Genomic DNA, 21,721 nt, shown 5'->3' on the forward strand with positions numbered 1-21,721 from the left:
GAGTGTAGCTGGGTTGAGAGTTGAGAGTTGAGGCAGGGTGTGTGATGTGTGACTGTAGTTGGGTTGAGAGTTGAGGCAGGATGTGTGATGTGTGACTGTAGTTAGGTTGAGAGTTGAGGCAGGGTGTGTGATGTGTGACTGTAGTTGGGTTGAGAGTTGAGGCAGGGTGTGTGATGTGTGACTGTAGTTGGGTTGAGAGTTGAGAGTTGAGGCAGGGTGTGTGATGTGTGACTGTAGTTGGGTTGAGAGTTGAGGCAGGGTGTGTGATGTGTGACTGTAGTTGGGTTGAGAGTTGAGGCAGAGTGTGTGATGTGTGACTGTAGTTGGGTTGAGAGTTGAGGCAGGGTGTGTGATGTGTGACTGTAGCTGGGTTGAGAGTTGAGGCAGGGTGTGTGATGTGTGACTGTAGTTGGGTTGAGAGTTGAGGCAGGGTGTGTGATGTGTGAGTGTAGATGGGTGATGTGTGCTGTAGCCCTTCTGAGAGGATGAAGAACTGGATTATGTGAGGTCAGTCCTGGCCAGATCAAATGGGGGACAAACCAGGCCCATACGCACACACACACACACACCCCGACAAACAAAGATACACAGACGGATAGGGCTACACATAGACGCACAAACTCCCAAACCACAGATATGTTAGCAACACAAACACCATTAAAGACAAAGACACAGAGAGGGGTTGTTATTAAGAAACACAGAGACACCCTGCAGTTATTTAAAGAGAATCATATTTTTATGAAGCAATTCTCAGGAAGTAAGTGCAGCACTGACCCGCCAGCCCCAGCCCCAGACAGACCACATCAAAACAAACTAACTCATTTAGATCAGGGTATGGACCAGACCAGTCTGGGCTGTACACTACCAACAGCCTTAGCATCCTGATTTAGCAACCCGCCTTAGCCACCCACAAGTATACAGGTATACACAGGTACACTACACAATCATGATGGTTTCTAGGTGCTGTTCCAAGAGCACAGCAATGATAGCCTGGTTGCCAGTCTCTTTCTGCTTTAGAAAACGTATCTCAACACTAATTATATATAGTGCCACTTAATTTTGGAACGCAGAAACAGATGGAGGACAGTCACCAGGCTAAAACACTGTTACGTGGATCAATGACACTGAATTCCATTTGAGTCTGAATGACCAAAAGTAGTGGTCCTATGATACCTGTATGGACCACAGTGAATGAGCTGTGTAATGACTTAACCTAGCATCATGTTTAGATGTAGCTCTTATGTCACTAGGCCTGGTGAGTGCAACACATACCACTCCTATTTTTCCTTTAAATTGTTTCATGGCGAAACGCCGATGAGGACCCTGTTTGAACTCGGGAGTGCCATGCATTTTACTTCCCAGGTCAAAGGTGACAGAAGACTGAAACGTAAGGATGAATCATGACCATGGACCAATGACTGATCTGAACTCGTGGTCTACTTTGATCTTAGAGTGGACTGAAAACATGGACGTCAGACTGTAAGAAACAAAAATAGCATTTAACTAATGTAAACAGAGCAGCACTGAAAGGCAGAATACAGACCAGTGAAACACAGTTCTCCCTCATATATTTTATCACATTTCTTATCCTATATCTTATCACATATCACATATCTTATTACATAACTTACCACATATCTTATCCCACACAGAGTAAGGAGAGATAAGTCAAAAGAAAACAGACAACTCAAAACAATTATGCAAAGAAGTTCTGTAGCAAAGATGAACTAGAATGTATATATTTATTTTTCTATCCAACATAATTGAACAGCACAACCTTACTCTGCACAGACATGAGACTGATAAGGTATAGTAAGCAGAGTAAGATGCTAACCTTGATGATCCAATCATTCAGAGCATGTGTGTGTGTGTGTGTGTGTGTGTGTGTGTGTGTGTGTGTGTGTGTGTGTGTGTGTGTGTGTGTGTGTGTGTGTGTGTGTGTGTGTGTGTGTGTGTGTGATGGGGGAGTTATTGACGCGTTGCTACAGAGTGTTGCTCAGTGGGAGCTCCAGGAACGAGGAACGATGAGGTCCATTGGCTGAGTGATGTATGTGTGTGTATTAAATATGCATGCAGAGCACTGTGTGTGTGTATGTGTATAAGAGTGTGTGTGCAAGGGGGAGTGTGTGTGTTTGTGTGTGCTTGCGTGGTATTATATAGAATCATGCCGCAGTTGGGTTACATACATTCAATAACACACACACACACACTCACATACTAAAATGTACATACACATATGACTGTGCAGCACAACACTTTCAAACAAAATCCCAGTCGAATACACACAAACATGCACACACATTCCTAATGACCTCCAGATATTTCTGACTAGAAAACATAATGTTCCTCGGAGTGTAGAGCGCCAGCCAGGCAGTATCGCTACCAGCCACTTTACAGCACCATCCCAGTGTTATCCACTATGCTGTACAATATCACACTATGCAGAACAGCACAGTTCAAACCGTGTGTTTTCAGTATGCACACACACACACGCAAGCATGCACCCCCCCCCCCCACCCCCTCACCCCCCACAGACACACACACACACACACACCTCTCACAGCCACAACACTAGGACACAACAAACTGTATTTCACAATAAAAACATAGCCCAACAAAAGTCTAAGTCATTCACATGTACATTTTTTCTTGACAAAATGATTGATAGCATATCACATTTCCATAGTCAGCCAGTCATCAGTCCAGTTCAGTCCAGTTTAAGATGTAAGTAGTATAGAGAGCAGACACATGCAGTGCAACACCACCAAGTTAACCTTCAAACACTGTTCCAAGGTCAGGTTTAATTGTTCAATCCCCAATGATTATGGTTAGGACTGGTTGAGGGAGAGCAGATCCTAGACCAGAGCTTGAGGGCAACATGAAGGACATTATGCTACATTACATTACCCAGCAAGCACCAGGTGGGGGTGGTGTACCGAACGCCATAGAAACGCCATGGCAACACCACTGCAACATAGCAACTAAGGTCTATGTTGCTGCCCGGCAGTTTGGTACAGCCCAGACTTGCTACAGTGGCATGGTCATCAGATACACACTTCAATCACATCGTTAATAGCATTGTTAATTCATTAATTCACTAATCAATCAATTAAATGATCATCATCTTCAACAATCAGTCAAAAGGAGCAAGAACACAGTATCTACTGGTCTCTGGGTTTTTTTGCTAAGTGAGAGACAGACGGAGGGACAGACAGATTGAAATAGAAAGATGATCAAAGAAATTAAACTAAAGGAAAATGTAAGAGTTAAATAAATGACAGATTTAGAGGTGAAAAGACTAGTGTGGAACAAACCGCTAAATAAGAGAGAGATGGAGAGACAGAGAGAGAGAGAGAGGGATAGAGAGAGAAAGATGGAGAGACAGAGAGAGAGAGAGGGATAGAGAGAGAGAGGGATAGAGAGAGAGGGATAGAGAGAGAAATATTATGAATAAAAATAACAAACCAAAAAATATATAATGTTAGGTAGTACAACAGTTAGAGTGACAGACTGATAGCTATATTAGATACAGGTAGATGGTAGAGAGATTAGACTTTTTTCTCATCTTTTTTTGTCACAGGCACTAATGTCTTCACAGTCATATAGGAGGTATCCAAATTCAAAATGATTTCAGTGTCTAGAATTGCTACAAAGCTAAAACATTTAAAACGAATCATCTAACACTTCCTCCAAGTGTACCAAACTTAACTCATATATATATATATATATATATATATATATATATACACACACCTGTATGTATGTATATATATATGTATATATTTATTTGTACATATATATTTCTGTATAGATAAATGATATAATTTGTAAATGATAAAATGGAATACAATAGTTAATAAAATATCTAAGTTAAATCACAGTATAACATGGTACATTCTCAAAAACATAGTATATATTAATATATTCTTTAATTCTCAGCAAAAAATGTAGCTACAAGGTTTTAAAAGTCACTTCTGTTCATGCAGTCACAGACTTCAGTATTAGCGCCTTGATACAACTCAATGATGCTCGATGACAACAGGCTTCAGCACTCCTGATTGGTTTAAAATGACCTCATTCCAAACAGTAGAACTGTTTCCACGGTTTCCACTGTTGGGGCGCTGGGACGAGCGAGCTACCTCAAGGAAAGATGGCCGCCCTGGGACCTAAGCTTTAGCTAGAATACAACTACACAAACCCTTCCACTGCAAGCCTCTGGGATTTCAATCGTCTAAACATGCAATGATTTCTGGGCTTTTCCAAGGTGTAAGGGGATCATGGGGACGACAAAACATCTGTCTATAACTATGATAAATTGTTTCCAAAATATGGCCCCTTGACAAAGCAGTATGTGCAGTAGTCAAATGTAACTCAAAAGACCGTCCAACCTTTTGATCTGTGACAACATGCACAAACCCAACTCAACGACATAGTCCATCACATAGCAGGATCAAGCCCCACCAAGCCCTCCATTCCAGCCAGGATCAACAGCATCCCAAAAAAGGTTACAAAGTCTCAAAGTTCTACATCATGTCAAAGCTACATTCAACTAGGAGAAGCTGGGGGTTCGGCCGTGGGCTGGTCTCAGAGTGAGAGAGCTGAGGTGAATACGTCATACCCATGGAGAGCATGACGCTGCATGACACAGCTCTTTTAGATGACCCACACAGAGAAACACCAAAGCATGGTACGGACTATAGTTTTGGTTTAACAATGTATTTTGGCACTTTAATGCACTGTCTGTTTATTCTCTGTTTGACACCTGTTGAGTTGTTCATAAGGTGTAGCCTGAGCATGGTACTGTTCAGATGACCCGATCTGTAAATCACCTGCACTTACACACTACTAGTTCTTCACAGATCCGTATTGTGTAGAGATGAGTGGATCTGAGCAGTGCCTGGCCTAGGTCCACCCCGGGGAACAAGCCAACAGGCCTACAGGTTGTCACATAACTCAGCACTGCAAGTACTGTCAGTCTGCCATTGTATTATCATCACATTAAAGAGGGCAATATTGCTATTGATGACTTATTCCAGTCTTTTTTAATGACAGAACACAGTTAAATCTCTATGTCCCACATAGTAGACTCCACTCCCACATAGTATTCCCCTCATAGTGATATTACTACATCCGTCTTGCTGTGAAACTACATTTCTAATAATGACAGTAGTCAGGTATTGGCACAGTATTGTTCTTCACCATGGTATAATAACTATTGTGTGCTGTAATGACGGCACGTGGTTGGCTTATGGCTTTATGCGATGACCAATTGTGCTTCATAAGATGCATCTCCTTCACACTGGTGAGTGGGTCTTCCAAGCAGGAGGGAATGAAAGGCCATGAACTCTATTTTCAAATACACTGCTCAGGGTTTCAATGACCCAATACTCCTAATGACTAAAGCTAAGCTGTCCTGATTCCTCCACATAATAACGGAATGTTTTACATCTTCAATGTAATGTCCAATGGACTCAGCTCAGAGACTTTCTCACTCAGTCCTCTCAAGCTTATTTGAATATTATGCAGCCATCTAGTGCCAACTGTAGATATTGCAAACAATCATTTCCTCCATCCTCTCTCCTAATAGAGAATGTTGTATTGCTCACGTGTGAAATACTATAGGGATATACTCATGAAAACAGATGACTGGAAACCAATTTGGCTTAAAAGCTGTGGAGTAGAAATTTGGCACTGCTTTCCAAACGTTTCTCACGTCCAAGTTCAGCCCCAGCCGACCTCCCTGCTGCTTGAAATACTAACAGAACAACACATAGATAGATAGAATAACAAAGAAGCTATCAGGAGAAGAAAGAAAGAAAGAAAAAGACGGGAAAGAAAGATCTCGCTACGTGTCTTTTTTCCTTCCGAATGTTCCGTTTGTGTCTGAAACACAGTGATGTCATCGTGCTCGTCAGCGGAATGACAAGAGTCTCTGTTCTGAGTTCTGATCCGACCAGAGGAAAAAGGACAGGCTCCGATGAGGTGGCGGAGAAAGTCTCCTGTTAAATCTAATTGGGCAAAAGAGTTTGTAGTAAACATGACATCATGGGGGTTGGTATCCTTCCCTTCCGGGGGGCTTCAGTTGCACTAGATGGCCATGAAGATGTCATGAGGTCAAAGTGATGTCACTGTCCTCACTGTCCAATGAGAGATGGGAAGCCAGACAGATCATGTGTAAGAGAGAGGCGACTGCATTGCTTTTATATCAACCAACTTACAAAAGGGGAGAGAGATGATGGGGGGGTCTCTCCAACGTGAGGATGCAGTCTACCAATCCAATTCAAAAGGGGATGATGTGACATGTCCCTCAGCCAATGGGGACAGGAGAGCTAGAGTCTGTGGAAGTGTTAACCAGTCGTTGGATCCTTACAGGAGCAGGCCGGTCTCTCTGCTACCAACGAGGTGTGTTCAGTCAGAGCCAGAGGGAGGGAGACGAGCACGTGTGTGTGTGTGTAAACATGACATCATTACTCACAGTTTGGAGACTTGTCTTATCCATTGTTCTGACTGGGGGAAGAGAGGAGAACTGACGATGACATCACAAAGCTCAGTTCCGACCGGAGGAGGAGTTCTGGAGCTGCTATCGCCCCAGACGACATGGCCTCGCTCTCACTTTCGGTGTCATGGGACCCCTCCAGGCGGATGTAGGTGACCCTGGTGTGGCGCCTCACCGTGGCCCTCACCAGAACACGCACCAGGGACCGGGTTACTATGGTTCCGCTATCACCCACAGCGGAGACAGCCATGGTGCAGTCATCCCTAGTTGTTCCTGTAGCGATGGTCACTAGCTGATGGTCATTTGTAGTCGCCATAACAGCAGTCTCAGTTACCGTGGCATCCGACGTTGCCATGGCACCGCCGTTGGTAACAGTTGCCATGGCGTCAGTGGTTTCAGCGGCACCGGTGTCGGCTCGAGTGTCTCCCTCTCTCGTCTCCCCCTGTCATACCTCGCTCTCCAGGCTGGAGAAATGGGCGGAGCCTCGTCGGGAGCATAGGCTCTTGGCCTTGAGTGGCAGGTGGGGGGAGTAGAAGCGTCCGGGCTGAGGTACTGACCGTAGTCTCTGGTACAGGAGCTTAGCACTGGCCGAGGCAGAGGACGAGGAGGGAGGAGGAGGGATGGGCACCGGCAGGGAGGAGGATGAGGAAGGGGCACTAGGTTGGGGTTGAGGGGGTGAGAGGGAGGGCTGAGGGGGGTGATCCACTAACACTCCTGGCTGCTGTGTGCTGAGGCTGGCCTGGCTGCCTGACTTGGCCTGGCCCTGGTCTGGTTTGGGAGGGGGTTTGGGCCGTGAGCCCCCGCTGAAGCTGTGGCAGTGGGGGAGCAACTCCTCCTGGCTGTGGGACAGGGCCGTGCTTCCTCTCTTCCCATGGCCGTGTGACCGCCCTTGGGGGTGCGGGTGCACATGGGGGTGGGGGTACTGACTACATGAACATGACACCCCAGACCCCTGGTTTCTGTCTCGTGCGCGTCCCTTGCCCTTCCCCCTTCCTCCCCTTTTCCACTTCTTCTCTCCCTTCATTGGGAGTTTGTCGACAGACCAGTACCGTCGGGGGTGCGGGAGGTTTGCTGGAGGGGGGGGCCACTGGGACCCCAGACCTCCACTCCCTCCCCCTGACGCCCACCCTACTCCTGGCCCCGAACCCCAAGAATCTCCCCCCGCCCCCCCCCAGCCCTCCACTCGCCCTAGTATAGAGTCGTCTCTGCTGTTGATGCTGCCCCCTTTCTCTCTGGAGGGGTATGTTCCGAAAAACCAGCTCCCTCCCCCTATCCCCCCTATCCCACTACTCCCTGGTCCTCCAGCCCCCTCCCTCCCCTCCCAGTACCTCTCAAATCGCCCAAACTCCCCTGATGAGCCCTCATCAGAGTAACTCTCCTCTGTTCTTGCCCTGTCTCTTTCTGACTCTGACACAGCACCTCTCCCACCCGCCCTCCTCACCCTCTCCTCCACCCGTTCCCTCGCTCTGTCTCTCTGCCTCTCCTCCCCCACATCTTCCTCATCATCCTCCTCAGAGTCCCACTCATGGAAGGAGAGCCCCTCCTGGGTGTTAGCCCTGCCTTTCTCATAGTGCATCAACAGAGGCCTCTTCTCTCCTTCTCTCCCTCCCTCCCTTCTCTCCACCCCTCCACTCCTCCTCCTCTTGGAGAGTGGGATGAGGGGAGGGAGGGAGGAGGGGGGTGTTCCAGAGTTGGGGTCCCCCCCTTCCCCGTTTCCTCCACTCACCCAGAACTTGACCGAGGCGGGGAGTTTGGGGTAGCGCTTACTGGGGGGTCGATGTCTGGAGTGGGAACGGGATGATTTGGGCCGCCTCTCCCTGCTCCTGCTGCTATCCTCCTCTCTATCACCCCCCTCTTCCTCTTCTCCCTCCCTCCTTCCTCGCTCCCTCTCTCCTGCCCATGCTGAATCTCTCCCTTTCTCCCCAAACGTACTACGATACTGGGTTGGAAAGGAAGAGTAGTCTGGCATCCCTCCTTCTCTCCCTCCATCCCCTATTCCCTCCCTATCTGCCTCCACATCACCCTCTTCTTGCTCAGAACGCCCAGTCGATTTCTTCTTCGTCTTCAGCGCCTTCTTCTTCCTCTTCTTTTTCACCTTCCGTCTCTTCCTCTCTTTGTCTCTCTCTCGTTCTCTCTCCTCCCTCTTTTTCCTCTTCTTCTTCTTTTTCTTCTTCTCTTTATCTTTCCTCCTCTTCTTCTCTCGTTTCCTCTCGTCATTTCCTACTCCTCCACTGCGATCCCTCTCTCTCTCACCCCAGCCCGCCCACCACTCCTGTAACTGGGCCAACTGGCTACCTCCTCTCTCCCTCTCCCTGTCTCTCTCCCCTCGGGCAGGGCGTGGTTTTCGGGGTGGTATAGGTGGTGGCTGGCGCCCGTGACTGAGAGAGCGAGAGGAGATAATTGAACGCTGTCTGTCCCTCCCCCTCCCCAGGAGAAGACTGGACTCCTCGGTCAGCTCCTCATCCTCATCATCGTCCTCTGCGTCCAAACCTTCCCGCGTGCTCTGAGAGGTCAAGGAGGAGGAGGAGGAAGGAGAGGAGGAGCGAGAGGAGGAGGTAGAGGAAGAGGTAGACGATGTGTTAGAGGAAGAGGAGGATGTTGAGCTGGTGTAGGGGAGTGAGGTGGAGGGGGAAGGGGGAGTGTAGGTGGGGGACATGGGCACGGTTACGGGGAGTGGGAGAGGAGGAGAGAGGGGGCGTCCCCTCCTCCCTCCACCATCCCTAGCTCCATCCCTTCCTCCTCCCCTGCGCCCCAGCGGTAGGATGTTCTCGTACAGAGGCCCGCCTGGCTCTTTGGGCTTCTTGGGCCGGCGCTTCCTCCAAAAGGATGAGGGGAGAGGGGGGGAGGGTTGTGGCAGCGGGGGGTTAGTGGGCAGAGGGACTGGGGTCACGCCCACGGCTTGGCTTTTAGGAGGGAGCCGAGGCGTCCCCAAAGGTTTGACCCCTCCCTTCCCCTGACACCCAGTACCACCACCTCCCACCACCCTCTTCCCCACCCCCTGATCAGGACCTTTCTCTGAGTAGAAGGCCACAGTGGCGGGAGGGGGTTGAGGGTGGCTCCTGGGGGCTGTTTTGGGGGTCTGGGACCCTGTCGGCTGGTCCATACAGGGCCCCAGACCCTCAGGGTCGATGGGTCCATAGTAGCGTTTATATCCATCCAGCCCCCCACCACCACCAACTCCCACTCCTCCAGCTGTCGTGCCCCAGGTCGGAGCCACCTTCTGGGGGAAGGGTCCCATGTCTGCGACGGTCCCGCGCACGGCCATGGGGTTGGTGGCGGTCCCAGCCTTGGGCAGCCTCCAGCGGTCCACCACGGCCAGTCTGCGATCGGGCCGGGGGAGGAATGTGGAGCAGGGCAGGGGCGCCCCCAGCATGGGAGTGTTGGAGGGCCCCAGCGCCGTCCCAGAATGCACCACAGTGGGAGGGGATCCAGGTAGTTGTGTTTTGTAGACGGGCTGTGACTGTTGCTGCTGTTGCTGCTGCGCCATGGTCAGGGCCGGGTTGGTTGATGACGCACTAACCAAGTGTGGCGGGGGCGGGACTGTTACCATGGTGCCATGATGGTGGGGGAGCATAGCCATGGAGGATTTGGCCCCGCCCGGCGTGGTTTCATCCTCAAAGCTACAACAACTGTACATGCCCTGGTAGAGAGGGAGAAATAGAGAACAAGCTGGGAATGGTAATGAACATTCAATCATGTATTAATAGAATCAAATCAAACATGCTCTATGTGACTGAGGGACGAGCAGTTATCAGTCAAGATGTATGCATAATATATATTAGTATGTTGTTTCTATCAAGGTCATCGTCAAGGTGATTAAGAGGAATTGAATTCCAATTAATCCTGTGAATTGACTGAGTGGAAATGGAATTGACCTCAACATCCACTTCACACATGCACACGCACACACCGACACACACACATAAGATACCTCTATCTCTTGACCCCCCCACACACACACGCCATTTCCCACCACACAAACTCACCCTACTGATGGCCAGTAGGAAGTCCAGTCTCCCGGAGCTGGTAGCCATGCAGTGTCTGAGCCTCCAGTAGACCAGGTGCTCCCAGGCAAATACCAGCAGACTGAGCCCCATAGCCACCAGCAGCATGTAGAAGACACCCGCCATGTTGTCTATGTCCAGCTTACTGCTCATCACCTCAATCTTATCATTGTGACAGATACCAGACAGCCACAGACGCTCCAGCATCTCAATCTCATCTGGGGAGGGGGGAGAGGGGAGTGAAACAGGGAGAAGGGGAATAGGGGTAGGGACAGGGAGAGATGAGGGATTGAGAGAGGGACAGGGAGAGATGGGGGATAGGGAGAGGGACAGGGAGAGATGGAGGATAGGGAGAGGGACAGGGACAGGAGAGATGGGGGATAGGGAGAGGGAGAAGGACAGGAGAAATGGGGGATAGGGAGCGGGACAGGAGAGATGGGGGATAGGGAGAGGGACAGAGCGAGATAGGGAGTAGGGAGAGGAACAGAGAGATGGGGGATAGCGAGAGGGACAGAGAGAGATGGGAGATTGGGATAGGGAAATAGATAGATTGGGGATATGGAGAGGGACAGAGAGAGATGGGGGAAAGGATGAGAGACAGATAGAGATGGGGATAGAGAGATGAACAGAGAGATATGGGGGAGAGGGACAGAGAGGGTTGGGGATAGGGAGAGGGACAGAGAGAGATGTGGGAGGGGAGAGGGACAGAGAGAAATGGGGGATAGGGAGAGGGACAGAGAGAGTTGTGGGATAGGGAGAGGGACAGAGAGAGTTGGAGATAGGAAGAGGGACAGAGAGAGATGTGGCATAGGGAGAGGGACAGAGAGAGATGCAGAGAGGGTGCAAAAGGAGGTGAAGAGGAGGTAGGCAGAAAGGGATTCATGTAAAATAGAGAATTGGGGAGGGAAGGGGAAAGAAATGTGAAGAAGGAGGAGTTAGGATTAGGGAGTAGGGGGAGGTTGGAGGAGGAGAAGAGAGGAGGACAGGAGTGGAGGATTACAGAGTAGGGAGAGGTTGGAGGAGGAGAAGAGAGGAGGACAGGAGTGGAGGATTACAGAGTAGGGAGAGGTTGGAGGAGGAGAAGAGAGGAGGACAGGAGTGGAGGATTACAGAGTAGGGAGAGGTTGGAGGAGGAGGAGAGAGGAGGACAGGAGTAGAGGGTTAGGGAGTAGGGGGAGGTTGGAGGAGGAGGAGTAGGAGGAGTAGAGAGGAGAACAGGAGTGAAGGATTAAGGAGTAGGGAGAGGTTGGAGGACGAGGAGAGAGGAGAACATGAGAGGAGGGTAAAGGAGTAGGGAGAGGTTGGAGGAGGTGGAGGAGTAGAGAGGAGAACATGAGTGGAGGGTTAAGGAGTAGGGAGAGGTTGGAGGAGGAGTAGAGAGGAGAACAGGAGTGGAGGATTACGGAATAGGGAGAGGTTGGAGGAGGAGGAGAGAGGCCAGGAGTGGAGGGTTAGGGAGTAGGGAGAGGTTGGAGGATGAGGATAGAGGAGAGCGTGAGTGGAGGGTTAGGGAGTAGGGAGAGGTTGGAGGAGGAGGAGTAGAGAGGAGAACAGGAGTGGAGGATTACGGAGTAGGGAGAGGTTGGAGGAGGAGGAGGAGAGAGGAGGACAGGAGTGGAGGGTTAGTGAGTAGGGGGAGGTTGGAGGAGGAGGTGTAGGAGGAATAGAGAGGAGAACAGGAGTGGAGGATTAAGGAGTAGGGAGAGGTTGGAGGAGGTGGAGGAGTAGAGAGGAGAACATGAGAGGAGGGTTAGTGTTAGCTGTGTGCATGCGGGCACGCACGTCTGTGTGTTTGAGAGAGAGTGTCTGTGTCTGTGTGTGTGTGAGAGTGTCTCTGTGTGTGTGTGTGTGTGTGTGTGTGTGTGTGTGTGTGTGTGTGTGTGTGTGTGTGTGTGTGTGTGTGTGTGTGTGTGTGTGTGTGTGTGTGTGTGTGTGTGTGTGTGTGTGTGTGTGTGTGTGTGTTTGTGTGTGTGTTTGTGTGTGTGTGTGTGTGTGTGTGTGTGTGTGTGTGTGTGTGTCTCTGTGTGTGTGTGTGTGTGTGTGTGTGTGTGTGTGTGTGTCATTAGCACTAAAGGGAGGTCCTCAGGCCCTCTGTTTGCTCCTCATTCAAGGTGACTCCTCAAGGTCAATGGTCAACAATTGTAAAGGTCTGTTTTTGTCAAGCTTCAACAGTACGGCAAAATGAGAAGAGAAGGAGGAGGAGAGAGAGTTAAAGAAAGAGAGAGAGGGGGTAGAAGAGGAGGGGCTGATCAATGACAAATAAGGTAGATGTAAAATAAGCCTCAAAACATTATAACCCTAGAACTGAGAGCAAATAAAGAGAGGAGCGAGAAACAGACAGGGACGGAGGAAGAGAAGAGGGAGAGTGGATACAAATAAGTAAAGAGAAAGGGAGGGATGAAAGAAGGAATGAGGGAGAGAAGCAGATATAGTTATATATATATATATATAGTGGGAGAGAGGGAAAGAGAAGGAGAGGTAGTTATATATATATGTAGTGGGAGAGAGGGAAAGAGAAGCAGAGGTAGTTATATATATATATAGTGGGAGAGAGGGAAAGAGAAGGAGAGGTAGTTATATATATATATAGTGGGAGAGAGGGAAAGAGAAGCAGAGGTAGTTATATATATATATAGTGGGAGAGAGGGAAAGAGAAGGAGAGGTAGTTATATATATATATAGTGGGAGAGAGGGAAAGAGAAGGAGAGGTAGTTATATATATATATAGTGGGAGAGAGGGAAAGAGAAGGAGAGGTAGTTATATATATATATAGTGGGAGAGAGGGAAAGAGAAGGAGAGGTAGTTATATATATATAGTGGGAGAGAGGGAAAGAGAAGCAGAGGTAGTTATATATATATATAGTGGGAGAGAGGGAAAGAGAAGCAGAGGTAGTTATATATATATAGTGGGAGAGAGGGAAAGAGAAGCAGAGGTAGTTATATATATATAGTGGGAGAGAGGGAAAGAGAAGCAGAGGTAGTTATATATATATATAGTGGGAGAGAGGGAAAGAGAAGCAGAGGTAGTTATATATATATATAGTGGGAGAGAGGGAAAGAGAAGGAGAGGTAGTTATATATATATATAGTGGGAGAGAGGGAAAGAGAAGCAGAGGTAGTTATATATATATAGTGGGAGAGAGGGAAAGAGAAGGAGAGGTAGTTATATATATATATAGTGGGAGAGAGGGAAAGAGAAGCAGAGGTAGTTATATATATATAGTGGGAGAGAGGGAAAGAGAAGGAGAGGTAGTTATATATATATATAGTGGGAGAGAGGGAAAGAGAAGGAGAGGTAGTTATATATATATATAGTGGGAGAGAGGGAAAGAGAAGGAGAGGTAGTTATATATATATATAGTGGGAGAGAGGGAAAGAGAAGGAGAGGTAGTTATATATATATATAGTGGGAGAGAGGGAAAGAGAAGGAGAGGTAGTTATATATATATATAGTGGGAGAGAGGGAAAGAGAAGCAGAGGTAGTTATATATATATATAGTGGGAGAGAGGGAAAGAGAAGCAGAGGTAGTTATATATATATATAGTGGGAGAGAGGGAAAGAGAAGGAGAGGTAGTTATATATATATAGTGGGAGAGAGGGAAAGAGAAGGAGAGAGGAAATCTTTCTCTGTCCACGACCACAGTGTGCCAGGGGAAAGAGAGGAGCGAGGGGACGAGGGAGGCAGAGACGGAGGACGAGAGGTAGAGATTTTGTCATTATGACAAACAGCAGGTACACTCTTCAGTTTGAAGAGGATGAGAGGAGAAAAAAAGGGGTAAAATGTGACACATTAGAGAGAAGCGAAGGAGAAGAAGAACAGACAGGGAGAAGAAGAGAAAAGGGAGAGCTTGGAGATTAGAATAATTTAAATGTGGTGGAAGGATGGCCAGAATCTATATCATGGTGGTAGGCTCAGGTGGGATAGGGGATTCTCATCTGCTGACCTACAGGGAACATGTTTGTCTTTCTCATTAATTAATGAGAGGAGGGTAAAGTGGAGCCTACCCACAAGCACAGGGGTCCTATGCCCTCTCTGATTGGCTGATAGGGAGACTGCTTGTGTAACCATAGTGATGGACAGACAGGTAACAGATGTATGATTCATTGAGGGATTAAAAAATAATTTAGCAGAGACGAATGCAATGAAACTACGATCACAACAACGACTATTACTGCTCTACTATCATAACAACCACTACTACTACCACTCTACTATCATAACAACCACTATTACTGCTTTACTATCATAACAACTACTACTACTACTACTACGGCTCTACTATCACAACAACCACTACTACTACAACTCTACTATCACAACAACCACTATTACTGCTTTACTATCATAACAACCACTACTACTACTGCTATACTATCATAACAACCACTACTACTACTGCTATACTATCATAACAACCACTACTACTACTGCTATACTATCATAACAACCACTACTACTACTGCTATACTATCATAACAACCACTACTACTACTGCTATACTATCATAACAACCACTACTACTACTGCTATACTATCATAACAACCACTACTACTACTGCTCTACTATCATAACAACCACTATTACTGCTTTACTATCATAACAACCACTACTACTACTGCTTTACTATGAAAACAACCACTACTACTACTGCTATACTATCATAACAACCACTACTACTACCATTCTACTATCATAACAACCACTATTACTACCATTCTACTATGAAAACAACCACTACTACTACTGCTATACTATCATAACAACCAGTACTACTACTGCTATACAATCATAATAACCACTATTACTGCTTTACTATCATAACAACCACTACTACTACTGCTTTACTATGAAAACAACCACTACTACTACTGCTATACTATCATAACAACCACTACTATTACCATTCTACTATCATAACAACCACTATTACTACCATTCTACTATCATAACAACCACTACTACTACTGCTATACTATCATAACAACCACTACTACTACTGCTTTACTATGAAAACAACCACTACTACTACTGCTTTACTATCACAACAACGACTACTACTGCTCTACTATCATAACGACCACTACTACTACTGCTCTACTATCATAACAACCACTACTACTACTGCTATACTATCATAACAACCACTGCTACTACTTCTATACTATCATAACAACCACTATTACTGCTTTACTATCATAACGACCACTACTACTACCGTTCTACTATCATAACAACCACTACTACTACTGCTATGGTATCAAAACAACCACTACTACTACTGCTTTACTATCAAAACAACCACTACTACTACCACTCTACTATCATAACAACCACTACTATTACCATTCTACTATCATAACAACCACTACTACTACTGCTATACTATCATAACAACCACTACTACTACTGCTATACTATCACAACAACCACTACTACTAATGCTATACTATCATAACAACCACTATTACTGCTTTACTATCATAACAACCACTACTACTACCATTCTACTATCATAACAACCACTACTACTTCTGCTATACTATCATAACAACCACTACTACTACTGCTTTACTATCAAAACAACCACTACTACCACTGCTTTAGTATCACAACAACCACTATTACTGCTTTACTATCATAACAACCACTACTACTACTGCTTTACTATCACAACAACCACTATTACTGCTTTACTATCAGAACAACCACTACTACTACCACTCTACTATCATAACAACCACTACTACTACCACTCTACTATCATAACAACCACTATTACTGCTTTACTATCATAACAACCACTACTACTACCACTCTACTATAATAACAACCACTACTACTACCACTCTACTATCATAACAACCACTACTACTACAACTATACTATCATAACAGCAACTACTACTACTATTCTACTATCACAACAACCACTATTACTGCTTTACTATCATAACAACCACTGTTACCACTCTACTATCATAACAACCAATACTACTACCACTCTACTATCATAACAATCACTATTACTGCTTTACTATCATAACAACCACTACTACTACCACTCTACTATCATAAAAACCACTAATACTACCACTCTACTATCATAACAACCACTACTACTACAACTCTACAATCATAACAACCACTACTAATACTGCTATACTATCATAACAGCAACTACTACTACTGCTTTACTATCATAACAACCACTACTACTACCACTCTTGTATCATAACAACCACTACTACTACCACTCTACTATCATATCAACCACTACTACTACCACTCTACTATCATAACAACCACTATTACTGCTTTACTATCATAACAACCACTAGAACTACTGTCCTAATATCACAACAACCACTATTACTGCTTTACTATCATAATAACCACTACTACTACTGCTCTACTATCACAACAACCACTATTACTGCTTTACTATCATATCAACCACTACTACTACTACTGCTTTACTATCATAACAACCACTATTACTGCTTTACTATCATAACAACAACTACAACTACTAGTCTACTATAACAACAACCACTATTACTGCTTTACTATCATAACAACCACTACTACTACCACTCTACTACAATAACAACCACTATTACTGCTTTACTAGCATAACAACAACTACTACTGCTGCTCTACTATCACCACAACCACTATTATTGCTTTACTATCATAACAACCACTATTACCACTCTACTATCAAAACAACCACTATTACCACTCTACTATCATAACAACCACTATTACCACTCTACTATCATAACAGCCACTATTACCACTCTACTGTCATAACAACCACTATTACCACTCTACTATCATAACAACCACTATTACCACTTTACTATCATAACAACCACAATTACCACGATACTATCATAACAACCACTATTACCACTCTACTCTCATAACAACCACTATTACCACTCTACTATCATAACAACCACTATTACCCCTCTACTATCACAACAACCACTATTACTGCTTTACTATCAAAACAACCACCATTACCACTCTACTATCATAACAACCACTATTAGCACTCTACAATCATAACAACCACTATTACAGCTATACCATCATAACAACCACTATTACCACTCTACTATCATAACAGCCACTATTACCACTCTACTATCATAACAACCACTATTACCACTCTACTGTCATAACAACCACTATTACCACTCTACAATCATATCAACCACTATTACCACTCTACTCTCATAACAACCACTATTACCACTCTACTATCATAACAAACACTATTACCACTCTACTATCATACCAACCACTATTACTGCTTTACTATCATAACAGCCACTATTACCACTCTACTATCATAACAACCACTATTACAACTCTACTCTCATAACAACCACTATTACCACTCTACTATCATAACAACCACTATTACCACTCTACTATCATAACAACCACTACTACTACCACTCTACTATCATAACTACCACTACTACTACCACGCTGCTATCATAACAACCACTCTTACTGCTTTACTATCACAACAACCACTATTACCACTCTACTATCATAACAACCACTATTACAGCTTTACTATCATAACAACCACTACTACTACCACTCTACTATCATACCAACCACTACTACTACCACTCTACTGTCATAACAACCACTACTACTACCACTCTACTATCATAACTATCACTACTGCCACCACTCTACTATCACAACAACCACTACTACTACCACTCTACTATCACAACAACCACTACTACTACCACTCTACTATCACAACAACCACTACAACTACTACTCTACTATCATAACAACCACTACTACTACCACTCTACTATAATAACAACCACTACTACTACCACTCTACTATCATTACAACCACTACTACTACTACTACTGCTCTAATATCAAACCAACCACTACTACTACCACTCTACTATCATAACATACATTATTACTGCTTTACTATCATAGCAACCACTACTGCTACTGCTCTACTATTACAACAACCACTATTACAGCTTTACTATCATAAAAAACACTATTACCACTCTACTATCATAACAACCACTATTACCACTCTACTCTCATAACAACCACTATTACCTCTACTATCATAACAACCAGTATTACCACTCTACTATGATAACAACCACTATTACTGCTTTTCAACATCAATGATGTTGCTCTTGCTGCGGGCGATTCCCTGATCCACCTCTACGCAGACGACACCATTCTATATACTTTCGGCCCGTCTTTGGACACTGTGCTATCTAACCTCCAAACAAGCTTCAATGCCATACAACACTCCTTCCGTGGCCTCCAACTGCTCTTAAACGCTAGTAAAACCAAATGCATGCTTTTCAACCGGTCGCTGCCTGCACCTGCATGCCCGACTAGCATCACCACCCTGGATGGTTCCGACCTAGAATATGTGGACGTCTATAAGTACCTAGGTGTCTGGCTAGACTGCAAACTCTCCTTCCAGACTCATATCAAACATCTCCAATCGAAAATCAAATCAAGAGTCGGCTTTCTATTCCGCAACAAAGCCTCCTTCACTCACGCCGCCAAGCTTACCCTAGTAAAACTGACTATCCTACCGATCCTCGACTTCGGCGATGTCATCTACAAAATGGCTTCCAACACTCTACTCAGCAAACTGGATGCAGTCTATCACAGTGCCATCCGTTTTGTCACTAAAGCACCTTATACCACCCACCACTGCGACTTGTATGCTCTAGTCGGCTGGCCCTCGCTACATATTCGTCGCCAGACCCACTGGCTCCAGGTCATCTACAAGTCTATGCTAGGTAAAGCTCCGCCTTATCTCAGCTCACTGGTCACGATGGCAACACCCATCCGTAGCACGCGCTCCAGCAGGTGTATCTCACTGATCATCCCTAAAGCCAACACCTCATTTGGCCGCCTTTCGTTCCAGTACTCTGCTGCCTGTGACTGGAACGAATTGCAAAAATCGCTGAAGTTGGAGACTTTTATCTCCCTCACCAACTTCAAACATCAGCTATCTGAGCAGCTAACCGATCGCTGCAGCTGTACATAGTCTATTGGTAAATAGCCCACCCTTTTCACCTACCTCATCCCCATACTGTTTTTATTTATTTACTTTTCTGCTCTTCTGCACACCAATATCTCTACCTGTACATGACCATCTGATCATTTATCACTCCAGTGTTAATCTGCAAAATTGTAATTATTTGCCTACCTCCTCATGCCTTTTGCACACATTGTATATAGACCCCCCCTTTGTTTTCTACTGTGTTATTGACTTGTTCATTGTTTACTCCATGTGTAACTCTTTGTTGTATGCTCACACTGCTATGCTTTATCTTGGCCAGGTCGCAGTTGCAAATGAGAACTTGTTCTCAACTAGCCTACCTGGTTAAATAAAGGTGAAATAATAAAAATAAAAAATAAAATACTATCATAACAGCCACTATTACCACTCTACTATCATAACAAACACTATTACAACTCTACTCTCATAACAACCACTATTACCACTCTACTATCATAACAACCAGTATTACCACTCTACTATCATAACAACCACTACTACCACCATACTATCATAACAACCACTACAACTACTGCTCTACTATAATAACAACCACTACTACTATCACTCTACTATCATAACAACCACTACTACTACCACTCTACTATCATAAGAACCACTACAACTACTGCTCTACTATCATAACAACCACTACTACAACCACTCTACTATCACAACAACCACTACTACTACCACTATACTATCACAACAACCACTACTACTACTACTCTACTATCATAACAACCAGTACTACTACCACTCTACTATAATAACAACCACTACTACTACCACTCTACTATCATTACAACCACTACTACTACTACCGATCTACTATCAAACCAACCACTACTACTACCACTCTACTATCATAACATCCAATATTACTGCTTTACTATCATAACAACCACTACTGCTACTGCTCTACTCTCACAACAACCACTATTACAGCTTTACTATCATAACAACCACTATTACCACTCTACTATCATAACAACCACTATTACCACTCTACTCTCATAACAACCACTATAACCACTCTAATATCATAACAACCAGTAATACCACTCTACTATCATAACAACCACTATTACTGCTTTACTATCATAATAGCCACTATTACTGCTTTACTATCATAACAGCCACTATTACCACTCTACTATCATAACAACCACTATTACAACTCTACTCTCATAACAACCACTATTACCACTCTACTATCATAACAACCACTATTACCACTCTACTATCATAACAACCACTACTACCACCCTACTATCATAACAACCACTACAACTACTGCTCTACTATAATAACAACCACTACTACTATCACTCTACTATCACAACAACCACTACTACTACCACTCTACTATCATAACAACCACTACTACTACCTCTACTATCATAAGAACCACTACAACTACTGCTCTACTATCATAACAACCACTACTACAACCACTCTACTATCACAACAACCACTACTACTACCACTATACTATCACAACAACCATTACTACTACTACTCTACTATCATAACAACCAGTACTACTACCACTCTACTATAATAACAACCACTACTACTACCACTCTACTATCATTACAACCACTACTACTACTACCGATCTACTATCAAACCAACCACTACTACTACCACTCTACTATCATACCATCCAATATTACTGCTTTACTATCATAACAACCACTACTGCTACTGCTCTAATCTCACAACAACCACTATTACAGCTTTACTATCATAACAACCACTATTACCACTCTACTATCATAACAACCACTATTACCACTCTACTCTCATAACAACCACTATAACCACTCTACTATCATAACAACCAGTATTACCACTCTACTATCATAACAACCACTATTACTGCTTTACTATCATACTAGCCACTATTACCACTCTACTATCATAACAACCACTATTACCGTTCGACTATCATAACAACCACTATTACCACTCTACTATCATAACAACCATTATTACCACTCTACTATCATAACAACCACTATTACCACTTTACTATCATAACAACCACTACTACTACTGCTCTACTATCACAACAACCAATATTACAGCTTTACTATCATAACAACCACTATTACCACT

At 44.8% G+C, this 21,721-nt stretch overlaps 1 protein-coding gene across 1 annotated transcript in view; it reads right to left on the reverse strand.

The window, feature by feature from the left end:
* Positions 1-714: 714 nt before the first annotated feature.
* LOC109887340 (glutamate receptor ionotropic, NMDA 2D) overlaps positions 715-21,721 on the reverse strand; it is a 129,697-nt gene continuing 108,690 nt past the window's right edge. The window contains exons 13-14 of the mRNA XM_031838110.1: positions 10,483-10,718; positions 715-10,136 (exon numbers count right to left, since the gene is read on the reverse strand). Of these exons, the coding sequence (XP_031693970.1) occupies positions 6,942-10,136; positions 10,483-10,718 (3,431 nt within the window). The 3' untranslated portion in view covers positions 715-6,941. The remainder of the gene's footprint in view (positions 10,137-10,482; positions 10,719-21,721) is intronic.

The sequence above is a fragment of the Oncorhynchus kisutch genome, linkage group LG13 (genome assembly GCF_002021735.2).
Source record: "Oncorhynchus kisutch isolate 150728-3 linkage group LG13, Okis_V2, whole genome shotgun sequence".
Classification (NCBI taxonomy): Eukaryota; Metazoa; Chordata; class Actinopteri; order Salmoniformes; family Salmonidae; genus Oncorhynchus; species Oncorhynchus kisutch.